Source organism: Anopheles stephensi, chromosome 2, assembly GCF_013141755.1.
Source record: "Anopheles stephensi strain Indian chromosome 2, UCI_ANSTEP_V1.0, whole genome shotgun sequence".
In the NCBI taxonomy this organism is placed as follows: Eukaryota; Metazoa; Arthropoda; class Insecta; order Diptera; family Culicidae; genus Anopheles; species Anopheles stephensi.
This window is the reverse complement of record NC_050202.1, coordinates 52,484,752-52,504,470: the sequence shown is the minus strand read 5'-3', so window position 1 is coordinate 52,504,470 and position 19,719 is coordinate 52,484,752. Positions and strand designations below refer to the sequence as shown.

Genomic DNA, 19,719 nt, shown 5'->3' with positions numbered 1-19,719 from the left:
CTAATGAAAAGAAATGATTTATTTGAAAGACTAAATTCTATTCAAATTATCAATGATTTATATTTTTGGGAAATATTCGAGAACAAAGTGCTTACATGGGTGATGGTCTCTCTTTATAGCATTTAATTGAAATGAAGCGATGATGCACAACACACGAGCATGAACTAATTTGGATATGCTTTATTAACCAGGTTTTTTATACTTTTCTTGAGCTCTTTTCATTTCAAACACTCGTTTGATATTTTACAACATTTTCTGATACGAAACGGGCGAGACCACCTCCTCACCATCAACACTTTGTGCTGCAGTGTTTGACAGCAGCTGTCAAAATTTTGTCTCCTTGGCAACGAGCTGAAAAACGAATAACAAAATAAAAGAGATTTCACCAAAGTAGTTGCTACGAAACTGTGCAAAGGATTTTCCGCCACCCTTTTTTCACTGCTAGCTGTGCCCCGTGCGGATACATAATTCGGTGCAAATAACCAAACACGATTGCGGTGAACTGCTTTTGTGGCGGAAAATACGATTCCAACAGACAGATTTTGGGCGACGAGTTGCTGTGGATCAACCCGTTCTGTGTGCACTCCCGTGCTAAAAATTCTCATCCTCACGAGTGTACACACAACCGTAGCAGAGTGAACCGGGAATTTGCACCACCGTACGTACCAGCGTGAATATCGCAGTAATCTCGTCTGGTATCTCGTCAGTTTCTCGCAGTGCAGTAACGTACTGGGACGCAAAGAGCTGGTGCACACTACCGGTACTACGTTCGCTTTTCCTACTTCTTGGAAGGAAAATATTTACCGTTCCAAGAACGAAACCGTGTTGCAAAACGGAGTCCCTAGACTGGGTACGGCAACGTCGTCCTACTCAACCCTGCTGTCGTGTTCTAGCGTGTGTGATCGTGCGGACATCCTTCCTGTTTGGATGTAGTGCTTGTGTAACAACAGGTCGTCCGTGGCGATAGAAAGACATTCAAAGGCAAAGCCAAACACTGCTGGAATGCAGCCGCCCACTTCGTAGCTGAGTCGATAGTTTCCCAAAACCGAGCGATGGATCGAAACACGCAGCAGTGCGACGCTTTTTCTCCGGAAAAGATGCCCTACATCCTGCGAAAGGGATAGAGAGGTAAGCATTAATGGGGTGGGGGTGGGATCATGGAAAATTAACTAAGCACGAAATGATACTACTGTTCAGCATTTTATGCATATGGCTCAGTAGAAAAATAGTCAAATAATTTAACAAATATTAATACCCCCTGCTTGGCGGGGCGAGCCATGTCCTTTACACCCTCGGCGGTGGTTATATCGCCTAGCCGCGGTTTGTTTACCAGAACTGTGAGACGCGCAGAACTTATGCGCGCCCAGCACAGCAGCAGTGCACAGCAGCATGACGGTTTCCAGGTGCACAAGACACGCGTTGCCACGGGTTGCTAAGTTTTACGCATCATTGGGCAGAGCATTTATCGTATCCATTCGGGGACAGTTTACAGCAAATAGTTTGCATCATTGCTGTTGGTATCAAGTTTTATAATTCAAGTTTCTCTACCTTCGAGCGGTCGAAAGCGTAAAGCTAATGTGATTCATGTTTTAAATTCCTTATTGTTGTTGCCGGTCTTTGTTTCAATAATCTCTATCTTGAAAAGTACATTACCGATTCCCTTGTAGCACGTGACGCAAACACGCAAAAGCAAAGCAGGCAGGATATTACTATTGCCTTCGGGTTTAACTTAACTCACCCGAGCAGAGCACGTTCCGCATGAGATGGTACCTGTCCTGCTACCTGGCCGTCGTCTTTCGCTCACTATACCCGTAACCAGGGGGAACGATACTGGTTCCGTTGCTTCACCTAACTTCATCATGAAACGGTCGCGTCCCCATATGGCATGTGCGCTAAACGCCACCTAGACCACACGCTCCGACGCAAGGACCCGACCCGAAAGGACCCCTGACAACGTACCGCGAAGGTGTTTAGCGAAGCGTATCCTGCACTCGTATCCTCCCCCGTTGTGCGTTGCAGCTGGCCCGGTGCCATACCGGGAAAAGCTGAGCGGAAAGGTGGGACCCTCTAACGCAAAAAAGGATATACAGAAAAACACAACACTACCGGGGTCAGGGGGAAAGGGGGAGCATTGGGCTAGCTGGCGGGTCCGTACACGGGAGTATGTTTGATCGATACGATTCTCGTTCGACAGTGGCTGCTGGTTTTATTTTATGCTTCGCTGTTTGTCTGCTTTTTTAACAAAGTGTCCGTTGCCACCGCCATGCACCGGTGTCCTAGCAGCACGCTGCAGTCCTTAGCAGCGACGTTTGATCGCTAGGCGTCAGTAGCCGTCCTGTGCTTGGTGCATTCGTTTCTGTTTCTTAACGACCGACGACCGGCGTTTGGGAGTTGTGTTTTGTTTTTTCGCTAATTGTGCTTACAAACAATACGCCAATACGCGAGAAATTGGCGTTCCGCGGATCCTTGCAGGAGCCTGTGTATGTGTGTGTGTCATACCGTGAACGGGCGGTGTAATCTCTCGGAAGATTTAAATTGTCTTCTTTGTGTTACCGGGGCTGTCCCGTGATGTCCCGCTGATCGAACGTAAATGAATGTACGTGTGGGAATACGATTGATTGGAGCAATTGCGAAACAAAACATCCGTTAATGATCCATTCTGGTGGGTTTGGTTGCTTACAATGTCGTTAAAAGCGGCGTATGTTTGTGAGAATAGACGTTAATTTGACAATTCTGTTGATTAGCTAGTACAATACAGTACAATTAAACGTGTACAATCAATATAAGTGCTTCTCGACAGTAAAACGTTGTATTAACATGATCATATTAAAAATCCTGAGTCATGCGATATTGCTTACTTTAGGCGAGTTCATGAGGAGTGACTCATAAAGCTCGCAACAGATGGCGCTCAATGTACCAATGAATTAGTATTAGCAGTAGTATGTACGATAGTAATTTATTCAAAGATTTAGACATGTAATGTCATCCTTAAACAAAATTTCTAACAATGATTACCTTTTCTCTTTCAGATTCTATATTTACTTTAGGAGGAGATATTCTGCGGCACTTAAGTTCAGCGGAAATACGAACTATCTGACGCCCCTCTCCGTACACAACGGTTCCGTACTCGTCAAACGTCCCGTGGAACAATACCATTACCCCCAGTGATAACTGTGCCGCCCAACTATTCTTAACATCAACATTTCATATCAACGCTTACCCCATTTATCATCAAGGACATAACATACGGTTTGCATGTTATGCACGGCCCCGGATCGTACCCGGCACACACTTTACAGGGAAGATTAATAGATAATTTATTTAAACACTCGCACTAGCGCGCCGAGAGAGCACTATTTATGCTTAAAAACAAGCAGCTATCATTAAAACCAAACGAAAATCATGGCGACACGGTTAGCAACGCAACGTAATTTTATTACGGTAATTCCTGCACCGACCGGTAGCTCAGCTACAGCTTCCGCAACAGTCGAGCAACCCGACAAAGGTGTTGTAGTACAAAAAACCGGCACCGAACCCGCTGACTCGGGAAGCCCAACTAACGGCGCTAGGCCAGCGGCACCACAGCAGGAGGTGGCAACGGTGAGTGTGGCGAGCTCGGTCACCGGCATGGCCTCGCGACCATCCAGCTCTTCGCAGCTTTCCACGATCGCTATCGCTGGTGGGTTAAAGAATGGCAGTGCGAAAGGAACACTCATGTCCACTAGTCTACTGGCGAACAATGCCAACATTATGAACATTCTGGGAAATGCAAATGGACTTTCGCTGCAGCAAATCATTCAGCAGGTTGGTTTTCTTGCAAGTTGCACATTTTTCGTGCACCAAAGACATTTGCTTTGTTCCACCCGTGCAATATAAACATTTGTATTTACATTTTAGAAAAAAATTGTGATAAACTCGAACGGAACCCTGATCGACATTGTTCCCTTAAACGAGGATAGCGAAAGCGCTGAACTAAAGGCCGATAACGAGAAGCTGTTGGATGGTCCGGCAGCTAACGAGAGTGTGGAGAGTGGTAACTCTTCGGAAGCAACGGCTGATGAGTCGTCAACACAGGTGACTGCGCAGGTAGCGGTCGTTCAAAGCCAAAGTCCGGGAGATGGTACACCGCAGTACATCACTGTAACAGGTAAGTGATTTTGCTTTCATTTAGTTCTCTTAACTGACCTTTAATACAACTAAGTTATGAAGACTTATTGGTGAAACTGGAGTGGATCAAAGTATAACAACGGTTAAACCCCTCATAACGAATGCTCGATTTAACACGTTTTTGTTTTGTGTAATGAGTAAATTTAAATGACAAAAGAAATTTGTTGTTCAACGATCAAAATCGTGCATTACGATTATTTAAAATTTAACAATTTATGTTATTTCCAAATTTTTATAGCAAGCATTTTAAGACTAGAATCGTCTGTCCCAAGCGTTACTAGGCCCTTGTTGACTTAATGCCAATACTTGTAGCATTCAAAATGAAGAATTTTTCAAAATTCGATCAATTTTGCGTTTGCGTCGATGTCGGTTACTCGACCGAATCTTGTCGTGCAACAGTGTCTAACTGATGTTATCTACTATAAAACTTGTCACCACCGACTTAAGGTGGCCACATCATTCCTAGGATCTTTTCATGTAAGGGGTCTTGGTTTCCACAAGACTCAACCTCTAAGTCGCATCAAATTCGTTAAAAGAAGGTTGACTGTACAAACCATAAAATGTTGTGCCGTTTGAAAATTCTGCAAAAGTTGTGATAAGATTCGTTTTGGTAAAATTACTGATTATCAGTAGACATTGAAATTATTCTTGCTTATGACCTGTTTGGGTCCACAGCGCTTACATTTTTTGAATATCCTAAGTGAGTTGATGACTTATTTTTGATCAAGATTGATCAAGCTGATCAATTTTCCATACCTAATATCAATTATTCACATTTAAATATAATTTGACGAAAACTATAAAGAAAGAAAATCTGCTATTTCTATTTAAAGGAAATTATTTATCATACAGGGTTGTTCAGGCTAGTTCTACAGCGTAATACAATTTCTCAAAACCATAAAATGCTTTCCGAAAATCATACATGCTATTCAAACAACGGCAACCCTTTTCAACATGGGAAAACAGTCTTTCAAATCCATAAAATCCTTATTCAACAATGGACAATGTCTAGCGGAATTAGTTGACTTTGACACAATGTTTGTATGCTGTTTATACTACTTGGTTTCGTACTATAATTCCCGTATCAAGTGGGTTGCTCGGATGGCCTAGGCGATAGCGGCACCGGTCTTCAACACGGCAGAACCGATGATCAAATCCCATACTGACCGCATCTCCGTACGTAGGACTAATTACTTCTTCTAAGTTACTCGCTTACCATCAACTCCTAGAGTGGTTCATAACTTTCAAAGGTGGAACCTTCACATGCAAATCGTGCCTTCCGAATTTTCTGCCATCAAATATTATCTCAAATAAAATCTTATCTGTTTTATTGATACCCATGCAAAAGCTATCACGTTACTAGCTCTTGCGTCCTCAACCTTTCTCGAGCTCGAAATCATCTTGTTAAAATGTAACAAACTCAATCGTGTGTGCGTGTCCATTATTGACTCTTCAGCAGCGGCATCTCGTATGTAGTCAAAGATCTTTTTATCACGCTGACGCTTTTTTTCTTACGGTGCGCCTCCTGCTTCATGTACGCCCGCAAAACGCGCCATATCCCGCGGAGCACATTTTCCAATCGTTCATGTGATAATATTGTGAAGCGCAGTTGATTAGAGCATACGTGCAGAAGCGAAGGTCATTGGCCCAGAAGGAAAGTGCTCCGGGGGCTCCAAACATCGGAGAAGTAGTAACCCCAGGTCCGTTTGCCAAAATTCAACGGGTCGGGAAAATATTTCGTTTTTCCGACAAATTGTCACACTGCGTGACGGCACGTGCGTTTTGTGGATGCTTGCAAACCTGCTTGCCGTACGTAGGCTTATTTGCGTTCCCCGAATCAAAGGGCATTGAACATTTGGGGCCCGCCACGGCTCGCTACCAACCGGCGATAGAGCATTGGCCGTACGTATGTGCTACCGGCGCAACGCACATCGGCCCGTCGCAAGTGTGGACCACGGATACACGTGAGGAACTCAAGCATCAGCACCGGTGCGTAAATTGTTCTCAGAAGTGTGGCGGGCGGATGCGATCCAGCGACGAAGGCAGCAAGAAGGGAAAATTGTAGGGAAAAAATGGCAAACTTCTCCTGCGACTGAGGTGTGTCTAGTGTTGCGAGTGTGTGCGAGTCAAGCACGTCGAAGGCGCAATACCATTACATTGCGTTTGCTTGAGTGATCCAATTTCGATGCCGATTTGAAATAATGTATATTGACGCCCTTTCTGCCCTCTAAATTGGTTTCAATCGTATCCGTTATTTTCTTGCTCCACGGAGTCATTGCACCATTATCTCGCATATACGCGAACATCATTTGAACAGAGCGCAATCAAGTCAATTACCTAAAACATAACAAATTTTTTCCCCGGAAGTGAATCGCTGCTGCGTTTGCAGAGCTGAAATTTCGGAAACGCTGGGTTTGATTTGTTTATTTGTTTGTTTAAAGTTCTTTTTATTCATTTTCGCTTGTTTGGCTTCCTCGGCTCATTATATTACTACACAGCGCGGATCACTATCTCAAGTGCTATTATCGTGATGTTGTTGATAGCGTGCACCCTATATCCGCACTATCCGTCTATCGTCCAACAAAAATGTCCACTTTTCCCCGTTCCCAATCTCGTCAAATCACTGTTGATAAACAACTCATCTTTTGATCTATTATTATCTCGATTTCATTTCACCTCTTTGCTCTGTTGGTCCTGGCTGCTGCTGCAACCCCTGTCGATTCCTGTCGATGGGTTGTAGTGCGGGTAGCTTAATTAAACGTATCCTTTTTATAATGGCAAGATATCGTCATCCCGTGTGGCCGGCTTTCGGTTCCCGCCGTTTTGTACGGTTCTCACCGCGCCGACAGGATTTTCGTAGGAAAACTTGTCAAACACGTCAAAATACGCTGTAATCAGACACGCTCACTGCAACTGCGAAACCACCCCGTACGACCTGCTCGCGGCCGTACGGCGAGACACGACCGATCCTCGTTGTAACCTTGAATAGGGCACCGATTTACCGTTTTCCTGCTACTGGAGTTCATCGCACGGTCAGGCCAACTAGGCACACCGGCACAATTAAATGTATCACTTTTTGCCTATCACCTGCCTGCCTCCCGCATCCCCGGTTCGGGATGAGGATGGTACAGGGCGTAATCCGCGCACCGTCTGCTCTTCCACACGCTCGTCCCACTCATTATCTCGTCAAGTGGGTTTTGGCGCGCCCTTCTCCAGTAGTACCAGTAGCGAGAGGGTAAGTAGGCTTCGGGCGGGAAGCCATCGAAGGATGCGCTAAAGAAAGTAAGGATCACAAATTAACAGCCCTATTCCTGTGAGAGCGTCGCGGTTGGCCACCCCCGTTAAGATTATCATCAACAACCGTCCCCGTGGCCTGGGCTGGTTTGAAAAACTTGCGAGCTGCTGATTATAGGTGGCACACCACCACCGGGTTGGCTGGTGTGGTAATTGGGGTGAAATTGATACGGTTTCACCTTCCGCTGGCGTGTCTCCCGTGCAACGGCAGGAAAGCAAAACCGCCCCTGCGTGTGTCACTCCGAGGATTCTCAAAGTGCTTTTCTCAATTTATCTACTTTCGCTACAAAAATCAAATGCCATGTATCTTGCTATCTAGAGCATTTACTGACAAATCTCGTACCGTAGCTGGTTAGCAAAAGGATGACTTTTCTCTGTTTTTTGGAACGACAAAAGAGCTCGCCTGCTCGCCAAAACCACAAGAAACCGTGTGTCCTCAGTCTTCTCACGGTCCAATGAGCCATCCTTACCGAAAACCACCGCGTCCATAAGATGTGTGCGATAACTGGTAAAGATTTTGAGCGAAAAACATTTCCCCGGCACACTCCATCTTTCTCGGGCGATAATCTTATCGGATAGCACACATCAAGAGACGAAACGCTTTCACCGAGCGCAAGCGAGATCCTGGAACTAATTAAAACTCTTAACTACAGATCTTGCCGCGCGAAGCGACGTTCTATCGGGGGGGAGCTAAGTAGAATCGATGTAAAGTTTTATCTTCTTGATCTAAATTTATTTGACGGGTTTGATGGTGACGGCCGTGGCGGAGGCATAGGGCGCGTGCTCCAAGTTTTTGCCGCGATGATGGTAGAGAGGCAGTGAGTGTTGTGGTCTCGGTCGTCGGTTCATAATAAGCGTGCAAGCGTAAGCGTGTTAGCGAGCGGTGGAAATTAGTTTTGGTGGAAATTATCGAATGCTGATTCCATTTATGGTCGTTACTCGTTACTGGTGAATGTGGTGTTGTCGCCGGTGCTGGAATTCGCCAAGCTGGTGCGCGCTGGTTTCTTTGGCTGTTCTCCATACGAAAGTTGGTCATGCGTTGCTTTCACGCCTGCTTCACTGAGCTGACGAATAGTTATGGAAACAGTAGTTGTGCAGTCCAAAAGTACTGAGTTAGAGAATTCAAAATCTAAGGACAGTGCTTACAATGTTGTTGTCTCTATGCTGATGCCAAGGATATCGTGACTTCGTTGCCTCAGGAGAGCGTATGCATGAAAGTTGACATTTTATTTGTGACGAATGGAATTATTTGAACATGGTAACCATCCAGTATTCGGAAAAACTATCTGTATTACTTTTCGTGTTGTTTTATCCGTTAAATAGCTCCACACGAATAGCTAAAAACGCCATAAATTCGCGAATCGCTAGGCATGCAACAAAGAAAAAAGCTATTCAAATCGATACTTTTCTAACAATCCAGCAATGGTTTTATCACAACGTACTTCACCGGATTGTTTGTAATTCTGCGTGTCCTGGCCGTGTGTACGTGTGCAACAATGGATGGTTTGTCGTACAATCCAAAAATGGGGCGCTCTACATCTCTATCCTTCAATGAGTTTATTATCCTTTTTGCTTCTTTTCCCGAACGCTGGTAAAATCTCACCACACACACACACACACACACACACACACACACACACACACACACACACACACACACACACACACACACACACACACACACACACACACACACACACACACAAAAGGCCTCGCTCAGCCAGATCGTCGTGTTGTGCTGCGTACTTTGACCGATCCGAGTTTCCGATCAAAAAAGGCAACAGACACACGGGGGGAAAAAAACTCGCCAGCAAAGTTGCATCCAGGGAAAACGCGTACTATGGGTGTGTGTGTAAGAGTGGTGTGTGCGCGCACTCTTCATTCGATAAGCACTGCATCGAGGTGTAGTGAAGCGAATGTAATCCTGAAATAATTAGTCTTGATTGGAAGAATTATCCCTCCGCGCTCGGTAGGACTTCGGCCGAAGTCCTTCATCCGGATCGTTCGCTACACGCAAGAGATGGCTCTCGGACCACGGTGAGCGAGTGCGAGGGGTCCTTTCGTGTATATGGGACCGCGTCCTCGGTACGGCACAGCAAGCATATCGGGGAAAGAAACTAGAGCACGGCATCATCACTTGTATCCGTGCACTTAATAATGGGAGGATTAACAACTCGAAAATTATATCGTACCTATCGCTGCGATCACTCTCTTGACTGCTGTGTACAGTGGAATTGATTTTTTACCTTTGATATCTTTACGAGCGCCTGAACCGCTTTCCCGAAGGGTGCGGATATCCAGACACACGACAGGCGGACAGAAGCCGTGAAGGTGTGCACCAGCCTGAAACATATGCTGGGATGGAAGCTGTTGGACAACATTTGCGCATCAATTAATTAGGATTACGCAGCGGGTAACGGGGTGTGTTGCGTGTGTGTGTGTGTGTGCAGCCTTACCTTCCCTTGCAAAGAAGGGGTGCCGTTCGATGCGAAGGGATACAAATAAATAGATAAAAATAATAACAAACAACGAGGGATCCGGAGGAGGGCGCATCATTGGTATTGTGTCAGCCGGTATGGGCTAATGTTTGAGGAGGGAATCTTGTCGCCACCTGTACGATTAGTAGGACAATACGCTAGAGTGGCGAGTAATGTTGCCATTGTGTGCCAAGCATATTCAGCCGGTTCGTCGGAGGACTCAGGTTATGCAACACGTGCCTTCCGAGAGGCGCGCTGCTTGACGCTTGCACGTGCATCGAACGGGTAATTGATACTCGCCCAACGGCTCGTCGCAGGTGGTTTCGGGAAAAGGGTGTCCGGCGTCGCGCCAGTTTGCAGCAAAGATGTCGCTATCGCTGGACCCTTTACCATGTTTCTGCCTCACCTTAGTGCGGTCTTGTAAAATTATTGATTTAATTTCTCAACTCCACCTATGATGGCACTGATATGGATACTACCATTATTCTGCAACCGATGAAGCTTGGTGTATTGAGTAAAATGAGTACAAAATGTTTTCCACATCTACAGTGATGCTCCCGTTTCGCTCTGTGATGCTATCGGATGGTATGGCGCGCAACAGGTGTACCGCTTCCCATAGCCAGACATCAGGGATCGATATCTGAACCGATCGCCTTTCGGTTTGCGAATACCACGGTCGTGCCGTGTTCATTGTGTGTCATGATTTTTATCGCAAAATTTTAAAGCCTCACAAACAAAATTTAGCCGTTTGAGTTTGACAGTGTTGAGGAAGCTCACAAAGCACTGTGAAGGATATTATCGTGGCACCTGTTTCGGTTCGCAGACTATTCGACCATTGTTTCGTTTATCTTGCGGTGAATTCGCCCGTGTATTGTAGTTTTCCTGTGGACGCTCCTAAATTGATAATAGATCCTATATCTTTAAGGTAGGCACAATTGACCGTTTACCTACCGAAAAATCTAAAACATCCATTTGAAGGGTTTTCGATATTCTGGACATCCCTTTGATCTTCCCACCAACAGTCCAAAATAGTTCTATTGGAAGACTTTCGGTCCAACCTTTCCGGAACATCTCACCTCATCATCGGTGCTTTGCAATAGTTTTGAGAGCTTCCAAAGATTCCCGAAACCCACCATCGCTTGGCGATGCTGTGAGAAAAGGGCATGAACTTCCAAAATTAAACGTCCATCCATCCGTAATGTATGTATACGTGGGAGCTTCGAAAAAAACGATTTAATAATTGCATTCCACTATTAATATGCAACATTTCTCCTGTTACGGTACCCGGTACGGGTAACCACAACACGAACTGCTGCAGCAAAAACCTGAGCCAAAGGTTCTGCCATCACTATCGCTGCCTTAATACTTGACCAAATTACTGGTATTTCCGGTGGACGTAAGTAGCTACAATTCGCTCCCTCTCGCCCATGACCCGGAAACCCTGGTGTGCGGTGTAAGAATTGTGTCCATTTGTTCGCCAACTTTGCCCTGGCTGGTGGCCAGCCCCATTCCAAAGAAAATGTCAACTTCAAAACAAGTGCGTTTTTGTTTTGATGTGCATGTGTGCGGTCTCTTACCTTGTTTGATGAAAGGTTCCATCGGGAATGGAATCTTTGCAAATATCCACCACGATGATGCTGATACAGGTGAACGATGAATCGTCAGCTCGCACTGCTGTGCTCGCACCTCCACCAGGGTTTGTTTGTTACGGCCAAACAGGATGAACCGGCACCAAACAAGCGAGAACCCGACAAGGAGATGACGGCCATCATCCCTTTTGTCACGGATGCCGTCGTTCCGGTCCGGTCTCCCTCCGGTCGGGTGTTCTCGGTCATGCGCACGGAGACAAACCGGCTGTAATGGAAACCCCTCTCGACTGCTCTCGCTCTTTCTTGTTCAAAGTTCCCCCTCGCTATCGGCACACACACCGTCACGCATCTCTTCCAGTGCGTTTCGGGGCGGAGCTTAACTTGCCAGGATGTGCATGCTGCCAGTTTTGAGGATACGGACACTGCCATTGTCCGTTTGCTACGCCCATTTTACATCACCCTGCTGCTCTCTCCGGTGTAAAGCCGGGCTGCGGGAACTCCACCGTGTTAAGCACAGTGCGCCAACATTCCGAGATGCAGATGTGCTCTTGGAGATGATCCCTCAAGGTCGTCGACGGAAAAAGGCGGAAAGACGGAATCTGGATCTAGAGTTTGCCAACGGAGAATCCAGCGGAACATGGTGAGAAATCAATCAAGGGACAATTAGCTGTATCGTGTGCTCTGTACCCATTGAAGATTGGGCCTAAATATGACTAATCCTGGAGCAAACAGTTCTTCCGGGAAATCGACTTGTAACGAAATATAGCTGATCTGGAAGATCGGCTCGTTGGTCTGGATTAGACGAATCTTCTTCTGTGACATTACGGCCACACCTATCGGTGTATCCTTTCTAGCCTCCTTACAAGGATTCATTAAGCAAGAAAAGAGTTATTTTTTATCGGTGTATTAAATTTTGTGATTCTGCTTTCGTTGAACATTCACTTGTGTCGTCGGTAGAGATCGCTAGAATCTAACAACTTACTCATCCAAATAATTGTTTACTGATGATGTTTCGTCAATGCTTGGCGTTGCCAAACATCGTCTACCAACCCGACTGTCCAGGGACATTACAAATAGCCAGAACCATCAGAAGTTGTTGATCTTTTCGGATTGGCCTGTGGATGATGTTCGGTTGCGGAAGGGATTACCCGTTCAGGCAAGGTGTGGAGGAATCGCGAAAAGGGACGAAAAAGAGAGACCGAGAGAGCAGAGGACACGCTAGACAGGGAAAGCCTTCACCATGTGCATCAGGAAACAGATAGCAAACGGCGCTCGTGAGGGGGAGAGAAATCCGAGTGAGTAACAAAGCGAGAAAGACTTGCGGATGCTGCGTGACCCGGCGTGCGGGTGGAAGGCGTGCTAGGGCAGGAAAATATGTGCCGGAAAAGTCCTGCCTGACGCGCGGTGCACCAGGGGATAGATTTCGGTATCGAATTCAGTTCATTCTACACCGTCGCGTCGTCGTGGCCCGTTGCTAAGGGTCTGTCGCTGTAGTCGCCGTCGTGAAAGCGTACGCCAACGGCACATTCCAGCATCCAAGAGGATAGTCAGCTCGACCGAACGGGCAGCAGCTGTGTCTGCCTACTATCCGTGTGTGCGTGCGTGCGAATTGTGAGGTTTCCTTTAGGAGAATCGTAAAGTTGGTCGGTGTTTCTCAGTGAAGTTTCGCTTTAAGATCGTGACACACGCGTGTTTTGCTAAAGATTAGAGGCCGCTATGAAAACGGACCCACACGTGACAAGAGTGAAGACAAAGAAAACAAGGCATCTCATCAACATCACTTACCGTTGGGGCCAACGGGGTTAAACTTCTACCGTTCAGACCGGTCTGCAAATGACCTCTGAAGCTTCATCGGAACTAGACGTTTCGTGCCTCCGTTCCAAGATAGGCTAGCCCAACTACCTACCAGAACTGATCGAAGAAGAAAATTCACTTTCACTCTCAGCTACACCAGACAGGCTAGAGGAAGAGCGTCGCGGTCGTGGCAGGTGTCGGACAGGACGGATCATCACCGGAATCGAGTTATCAATGATGGCTGATAGAGTGCAATAGAGAAAGTGTGCGCTTTTCGGAAACAAAAGCGAGTGAAAGTGAGGACGAAAGAGCGAGAGCAGTAGTATGCGAGCGTGAGCTAGCTGTGGCCCTGAAGATTTCATCCCATCGCCAGTTGCCGTTCACTGCACGACTGCGCTCCCCCGGTAGAAGCGTGCCGTGAATTCGTTCGGTATCGATTTTGTTCGATTGCACGGTATCCCTCCCCCACTGGAGACGCTTGGAAGGCTGCCGCCCGGGCCACAATCTTCAATCCAACCAGCAGCCGTCCCCGGTCGGGCGGCACCGCTCATCGTCTTTGGTGTGCATACGAAATCAGGCCACTCGGAAGGATCGAACCCTGTCTTGAGTGGCTTGAGCATTCGGTAGTGATGGTGACGGTGTAACCTACTTTCGGCAGGATCCCATGGTAACTTCCTCCCGAGACGCCGGAGTTCGATCGGACGCCGAGACTCAGCTTGCAGCTAGGATTACGGAGGCATACGGACCGACCAGCTGCTGCTGCTGTTGACGGTGGTGGCTCTCGGTGCACTTTGGTGCAGTTTGTTGCCTGTGGGTGGTGGGGTACTGTGTAAGGCGAGGACCCACAGTCGTCCTTGAGACAAGTGCCAATACCTTATACCGTGTGCTGGTGTAATATGGATTCCGTTGAATGAACTCCACACACTGACCGACGGCTAGTGCAATCGACCGGCGTTTGGTTGTTCAAAAATAGATAGTTCAATCACTGTGTGGCGATCCGACCGTGGTGATATGCTTGTGTCAGCGTGTTTGTGTTTTTGAAAGATTCGAAAAATTGTGGATATCCAATATATTAGGACCGCCATATCTGAAAACAAAGTCAGATAGGACTTTTAATTGATGGACTAGGGTGTTCCATACACAGTGCGTTGTGCCTTGGTTTTGTATCAACATACAACAGTTAGAGCAGTGTTAGTAGATCAATTCCGCCGCCATGATGTACAACAGGCGTTGCAACAATATGTCCTACTGCGGGAAATCCTACTCCCTGCACAACTCATGTAATGTATACTTCAATATTACCTATTTATTGCATGTTGGACGGTTCTTCATTTTATTGACATGGATTTTGATTGCGAAGTTATGCTTTAATTTATCAATTTAAATTCGGTTCATCTGGACTCGCAGTTGATAGGATATCACGTCGAACCTGTTAGCCTAAATTAATTATATTTTATCAATATTCCAGGATCGAGTACGGTTTAAAATCTCAAACAAGTTCAATCGCTTGAACTTAACTAAAACACACAGAACCAATGAAATAGTATGTGTTGTTTAAGGAACAAAATTGAACAGATTCAAGTTGGCTGGTTTATTTTTTTGGTAACTTCAGATAGCGATTTGAGTATAATAATCGAAATTCATGCAGAATTAAATATGTTTCAAACATATTATGTATGTAGGCTCTTTTCTAAATTGATGCGCCTTTTAGTCTGTTTATTGGAACTGCAGCCTCGAAAGGTCTAGGCCACTTATTTCTGACTTCCTTGATTTGATGTTACTCCTAGCTGGAGAGTGAGTTCTGCGTATGGGAGCTCGGACGGGATTCGATGCTGATCTCGTCGTGATATAGAGAGTGTATAGTATCCAATAGAGCGTATAACAAAGTGTTAAACATCGGCTGCATGTGACTGTGATGTTTAAGTCCATTTCTAAATTCTCCCTATTGTCTTCGTCGAAATTTAGCTTCCCAGAGACTTGGCGGCATTTTCTAGAGAATCGGCGGTCCGGTAGCTAATGTAATACTTGAGTCGGCCTTCACACGGTAGGACCGGAGGTCGAATCCCATTCGGGCCGTTTCCCCGTAGTGAGGACCGTCTGTCCAACTAAGTAGTTTCAGTAAGGCTAGTAAGCCATCATCATCATCAGCCATCGGGAAGACCTAGTGGATCTTTAAACCAAGAAAAAGAGCCCAAAGAGTTTGGTTTCTATGAGAAACGGTTTTATCATACCAACTTTGTTCGAAAATAAATTTGCCTTTAATATAAGTTTGGATGTTATCTATATCCGACCTGGAGAAAACGTCTTAAGTAATGATCCTGACAACTTGGAATCAGTGGAGCATTCCAACCATGTCATTGTAGCTTTACGGTGACTTCAATGCATTAAAAAGCATTCTGAAAATGGGTTTCCCCCCAGTACATACGCCATCTTGTTTATAGAGGCAATTGTGACTGTAGTACGTGGAAACATAACTTCCTTGCGATTAATTGCGAAACAAATATAGATACAAAATTCTCGCTCGCGTGTTGGTGGTTTAACGATTGCCCAGTTTGTGTGTTCATCAAAACGCCCAAAAAGCAAGTCAACTTTTTTTTGTTAATGCCGATCCTTCTTACAAGTGTTTGCCGCAGCTTCCGGCTGGCGAACGAACCATCAGCACTTTTACGATAATGGTGGATTTAATTCGCGCGAGCTCGTTTTACGACAAGCTGCTTTTTTGTAATCTTTCCCGATAGCCACCGTCCGCGTATGGGACATCCGCCGCCCACCCACTGTAACACACGCTGCTGCTGCGTGGTAATGTAATGTACGCCATTTCGCAGAAATCCAATCAACATTAAATTTATGTTTACGGCGCACACTTCTATCGCGCGTTTGCTGTGTGTGTTGCTCCCGGTTGACGGAGAAGGGCCCACGCGCTAGCCCGTTTCGCCGATCCCCTTTTTGCGTTGACGGGCAATCCAAAGACACGCTCCGCTGGGGTTGTTCGGGGCATCTTCGGGGGAGGTTATTATTTTTCTTTCGTTTAAGTCGAGCAATAACAATATTCTTGTGTCATGAGATTCTTTTCATGCTACTTTGGAGCCAGTCATCTTATGCCGGGGGTTTGCGTTGAGGGGTGACGGAGGCTGGGTTTTAGAACAACCCAGCATTGTACAGACTCACCTTATACGCTTATCGGCCTGCTGGCCCAAAGCCTGGAGCACAAATGAAACAAAACAAAAAAGTACATTAGTATTTTTATGTGTTTATGACACTCGCGACTCGCGGGCTCACGAGAGGTCCTTACGCTTTATTGCGTTACGGTGTGGTGTGTTAGGGCCTTTGTGTTTGTATAGTTCATCCTGTTTTTATTACTCCCGCACACATACAAACACACACGCGCAGAGCCGCCTTACGATATGAGAAGGTGCTGTGAAGAAGTGGAATCTCCCTTAATCGAAATGGTCGCATGTTTGGTCTTGCTTTCCATCCACCCACCGTAACATCGCGTCGTGGATGGTATTCTGGCCGTAGAATAAATGCGCTCCCCGAGATGCTTCGTCATCGGGCAGCAGCAACAGCGCTGATGATGCTGCGACTAGGGGCGTTTTTATTGCCGAGTCGTCACCGCAAGTGCCTTCAAAATGGCGTACGGTACGGAGCAACCATCTTGTGCGGCATAGCGCAACGCACACCAAAATTGCTAATCGAATTGGTTTTTTCCGCTCACAACTGTTCGTTTCACCGGGCAAGGGAGACCATCTTGAGGGAGCGGGAGAGTTTTCTGACATTTGATTGGATGTATCGATTTGTTTTGTGGACTAGCTTTTTTCAATCTCGTTTAGTAAAGTATTATGATGATGATATGTTTGTCTAACTTAGTTTAATTTGAAGTCTTTCGGTCCCTTAAATCTTCATTTTGAAGACTTGTGAAGAACATCTGGATTCTGAATTCTGAATATCCACATTTTGGAGACGATTAGAAGACCAATTATTGTATCTTGAACATACTTTAAATGTTTACAAATTTAAATTACAATATGTTATTTAAGTCGGGCCTATCAAACATATTTAGCTTGATCAGCATGAAATCATACTATACATTGTGAACAAAACCATTTCCAAATATCTCATCAGGATATGCCAAAAACGAGGCTCCAACACGTCACTCTGCTGGACATCCCTTAATCCCCTCATCATATTACCGCTAATCGAAAGCCACCACTGCAAGACGCCCAGTTAAAGACATCCGTGAGCATCTCGAGCCGAGCGCGCGGAATGTCATTTGTGGTTTGGTTTTACGAGTGAATCTCAATTTGTCGCAAGCGATTAGTGGAAATGGCCAAATGAAGCGATTGTCTAATCATTCCGGAGCAGTTTCACCCTCCGGGACACTGGCAGGAGGCTCGGGAGTTCGTGGAACTATCTCGTAGAACTCGATCCCCCTGAGAAAAGCAATTGCCCTGCAGACCATGCTCACTGCTCTGCTGCTTAGTCCTGCTGCTGTATATTCCCATCATTCATTAAACGGCATTTGTGTCGCCTTCACATAAAACCTCAACTTTTTCATGATGCCCGGACGGTCCTGATGCAAGAAACTTTTTGTGGATGAAAAACTGGCACGAAAAATGACATGGTTTCTTGTGCGTGTGGCACGGGTGCAGAAGCGATTGATTTATCGTTTTATTGCACCACGCACCACGATAGTGTCCGTGCCCCGATAGGTTTGCGTTTCCGTGTGCGGCTGTTGTGCCTCGATTGTTCGGCAGCGCGCAGATTGCAGCACACAAGAATTAGAGCAAATTGGAGATTGGGTTGAGCTTGACGCTGGGTACGTTTGCACAGGACATCTTTGGAATGGAAAACTGTAGACACATCCTTTTCCCAACCCAAACCCGATTCGATATTGCACCGAACAGCAGAAAACGCTCGCTCTCGCTCTATGTCTATTGCGTCCCATTGCGAGATTCGTTCTCGGAATGAGACTAGATCGCCGATGACGGTTGCAACCTTAAATTGGTGCAATAAAATCCCTTCGCCAGCGTATTCCGGTTACGTTTCTATTTTCCTTTTCCAGAGTTATTTTTTTTTTGTAAGGTTTTTTGATATGCGGTTCTCTAGTATGTGTGCGTGTGTGTTTGCTAAAGGGCTACATTTTTGAAATTGCATCATGCCGAGAGTTCCTGCTGTATGGTTTTTTGTTGTTCTTGTAGATTTTGATTGCTAAAACGCGTTTCGCTTTTTTTAGCGATATTTTCGTTTTACCGGACACGAGAAAACTCGTTCTGTTTTGGGTCACGGTTCCACCCCGGAACGAATCGATCCTTCGAGAGTCCGTATTGCTGCACCGCAGGATGTTTACAACTGTTTTAGGCACAGTTTTGTTTTTTGCTGACCAGCACACCAACCTTGCTGTGAGCTGTAGGGTTTTTGGTTGTTGCATGGTTGTGATGGAATCGATAGTTGTTTTTGTTCGAAGAGATAACCTCTCTTTTATTTTTTTGAGCCTTCATTTTTTTATACAGAACACATTGCGATAACTTTAGCAAAACACCAGTTAATTCAGTAAACAACAAAAAATGTCAAATTGTACCATCTATGTAGATGTAAAGCCTCTTACTCACAGAATTTCTGATACGAAGTAATACTGTTTATACCATTACTGGACTTTCCTATAGCTTGAAGGAGAAGCCCAAGACTCAAGACAAGACTCTCGTCAACAATTACATTACAGTCTTCACACGGCAGGATCGGAGTTCATGTCCCACTCAGATCGCCTCGCCTACTTTGCTACGAGTAAAATCAAGTCACAGAAAGCCAGAAATGGCAGGTCCTTCAATGTGTCAAGGAAGAAGATACCTGGTAGAAGTATCCCGGATTTTTAAATCAAGCTTTTTAACTACTTCCTGATAAACAGGTGATCTTATTCTATTGTCCGTAACTGTAGCTAAACTATGTAACACTTTCCGGACACCGCTCAAGAGCAACCCAAGATAATTTATAGATATAATTAGACAAACATATACCACATTCTGTCATTACTCAATGTGTTTAAATGTTTCTAAAATTGTCCAGTTTGCTGTACAAATTGTCCAGTCTACCTTTTAAGCTGTTTTTGGACAGTATGGAAGAGTCTAATTCTACCTGCAAACTGTACAGGAAGATTGCAGATTGACCAGAGTCCAAGAATCTAGTTTTCTCATGTCTTCTTATATGGCTCTACAACCTCGAGAAATCTTGATCTGCAATTTCTGGCATACCGTGACTTGGTTTTACCCGTAGTTGGGTAGTCAGTCCTGTGTCCGCACATATCAGTCCGGCGTGTGCGTACCTACGCAAAAAAGAAACCGTAAGCAGAACTGACTAGCCACATTAAATTTAAGTCAAGAAAGCAAGTAATGCAGAAGTAAAGC

General features: G+C 45.6%; 1 protein-coding gene across 3 annotated transcripts in view; it reads left to right on the top strand.

The window, feature by feature from the left end:
- The first annotated feature begins 331 nt into the window (after positions 1–331).
- LOC118502687 (transcription factor RFX3) overlaps positions 332–19,719 on the top strand; it is a 29,629-nt gene continuing 10,241 nt past the window's right edge. For 2 of the 3 annotated variants that reach the window (XM_036035201.1, XM_036035200.1), the window contains exons 1-3: positions 332–1,128; positions 3,030–3,804; positions 3,898–4,147. In XM_036035201.1, the coding sequence (XP_035891094.1) occupies positions 3,403–3,804; positions 3,898–4,147 (652 nt within the window). In that variant the 5' untranslated portion in view covers positions 332–1,128; positions 3,030–3,402. Of the gene's footprint in view, positions 1,129–3,029; positions 3,805–3,897; positions 4,148–12,984; positions 14,602–19,719 lie in introns of those variants that run through there. The other variant, XM_036035202.1, reaches the window with a different exon arrangement.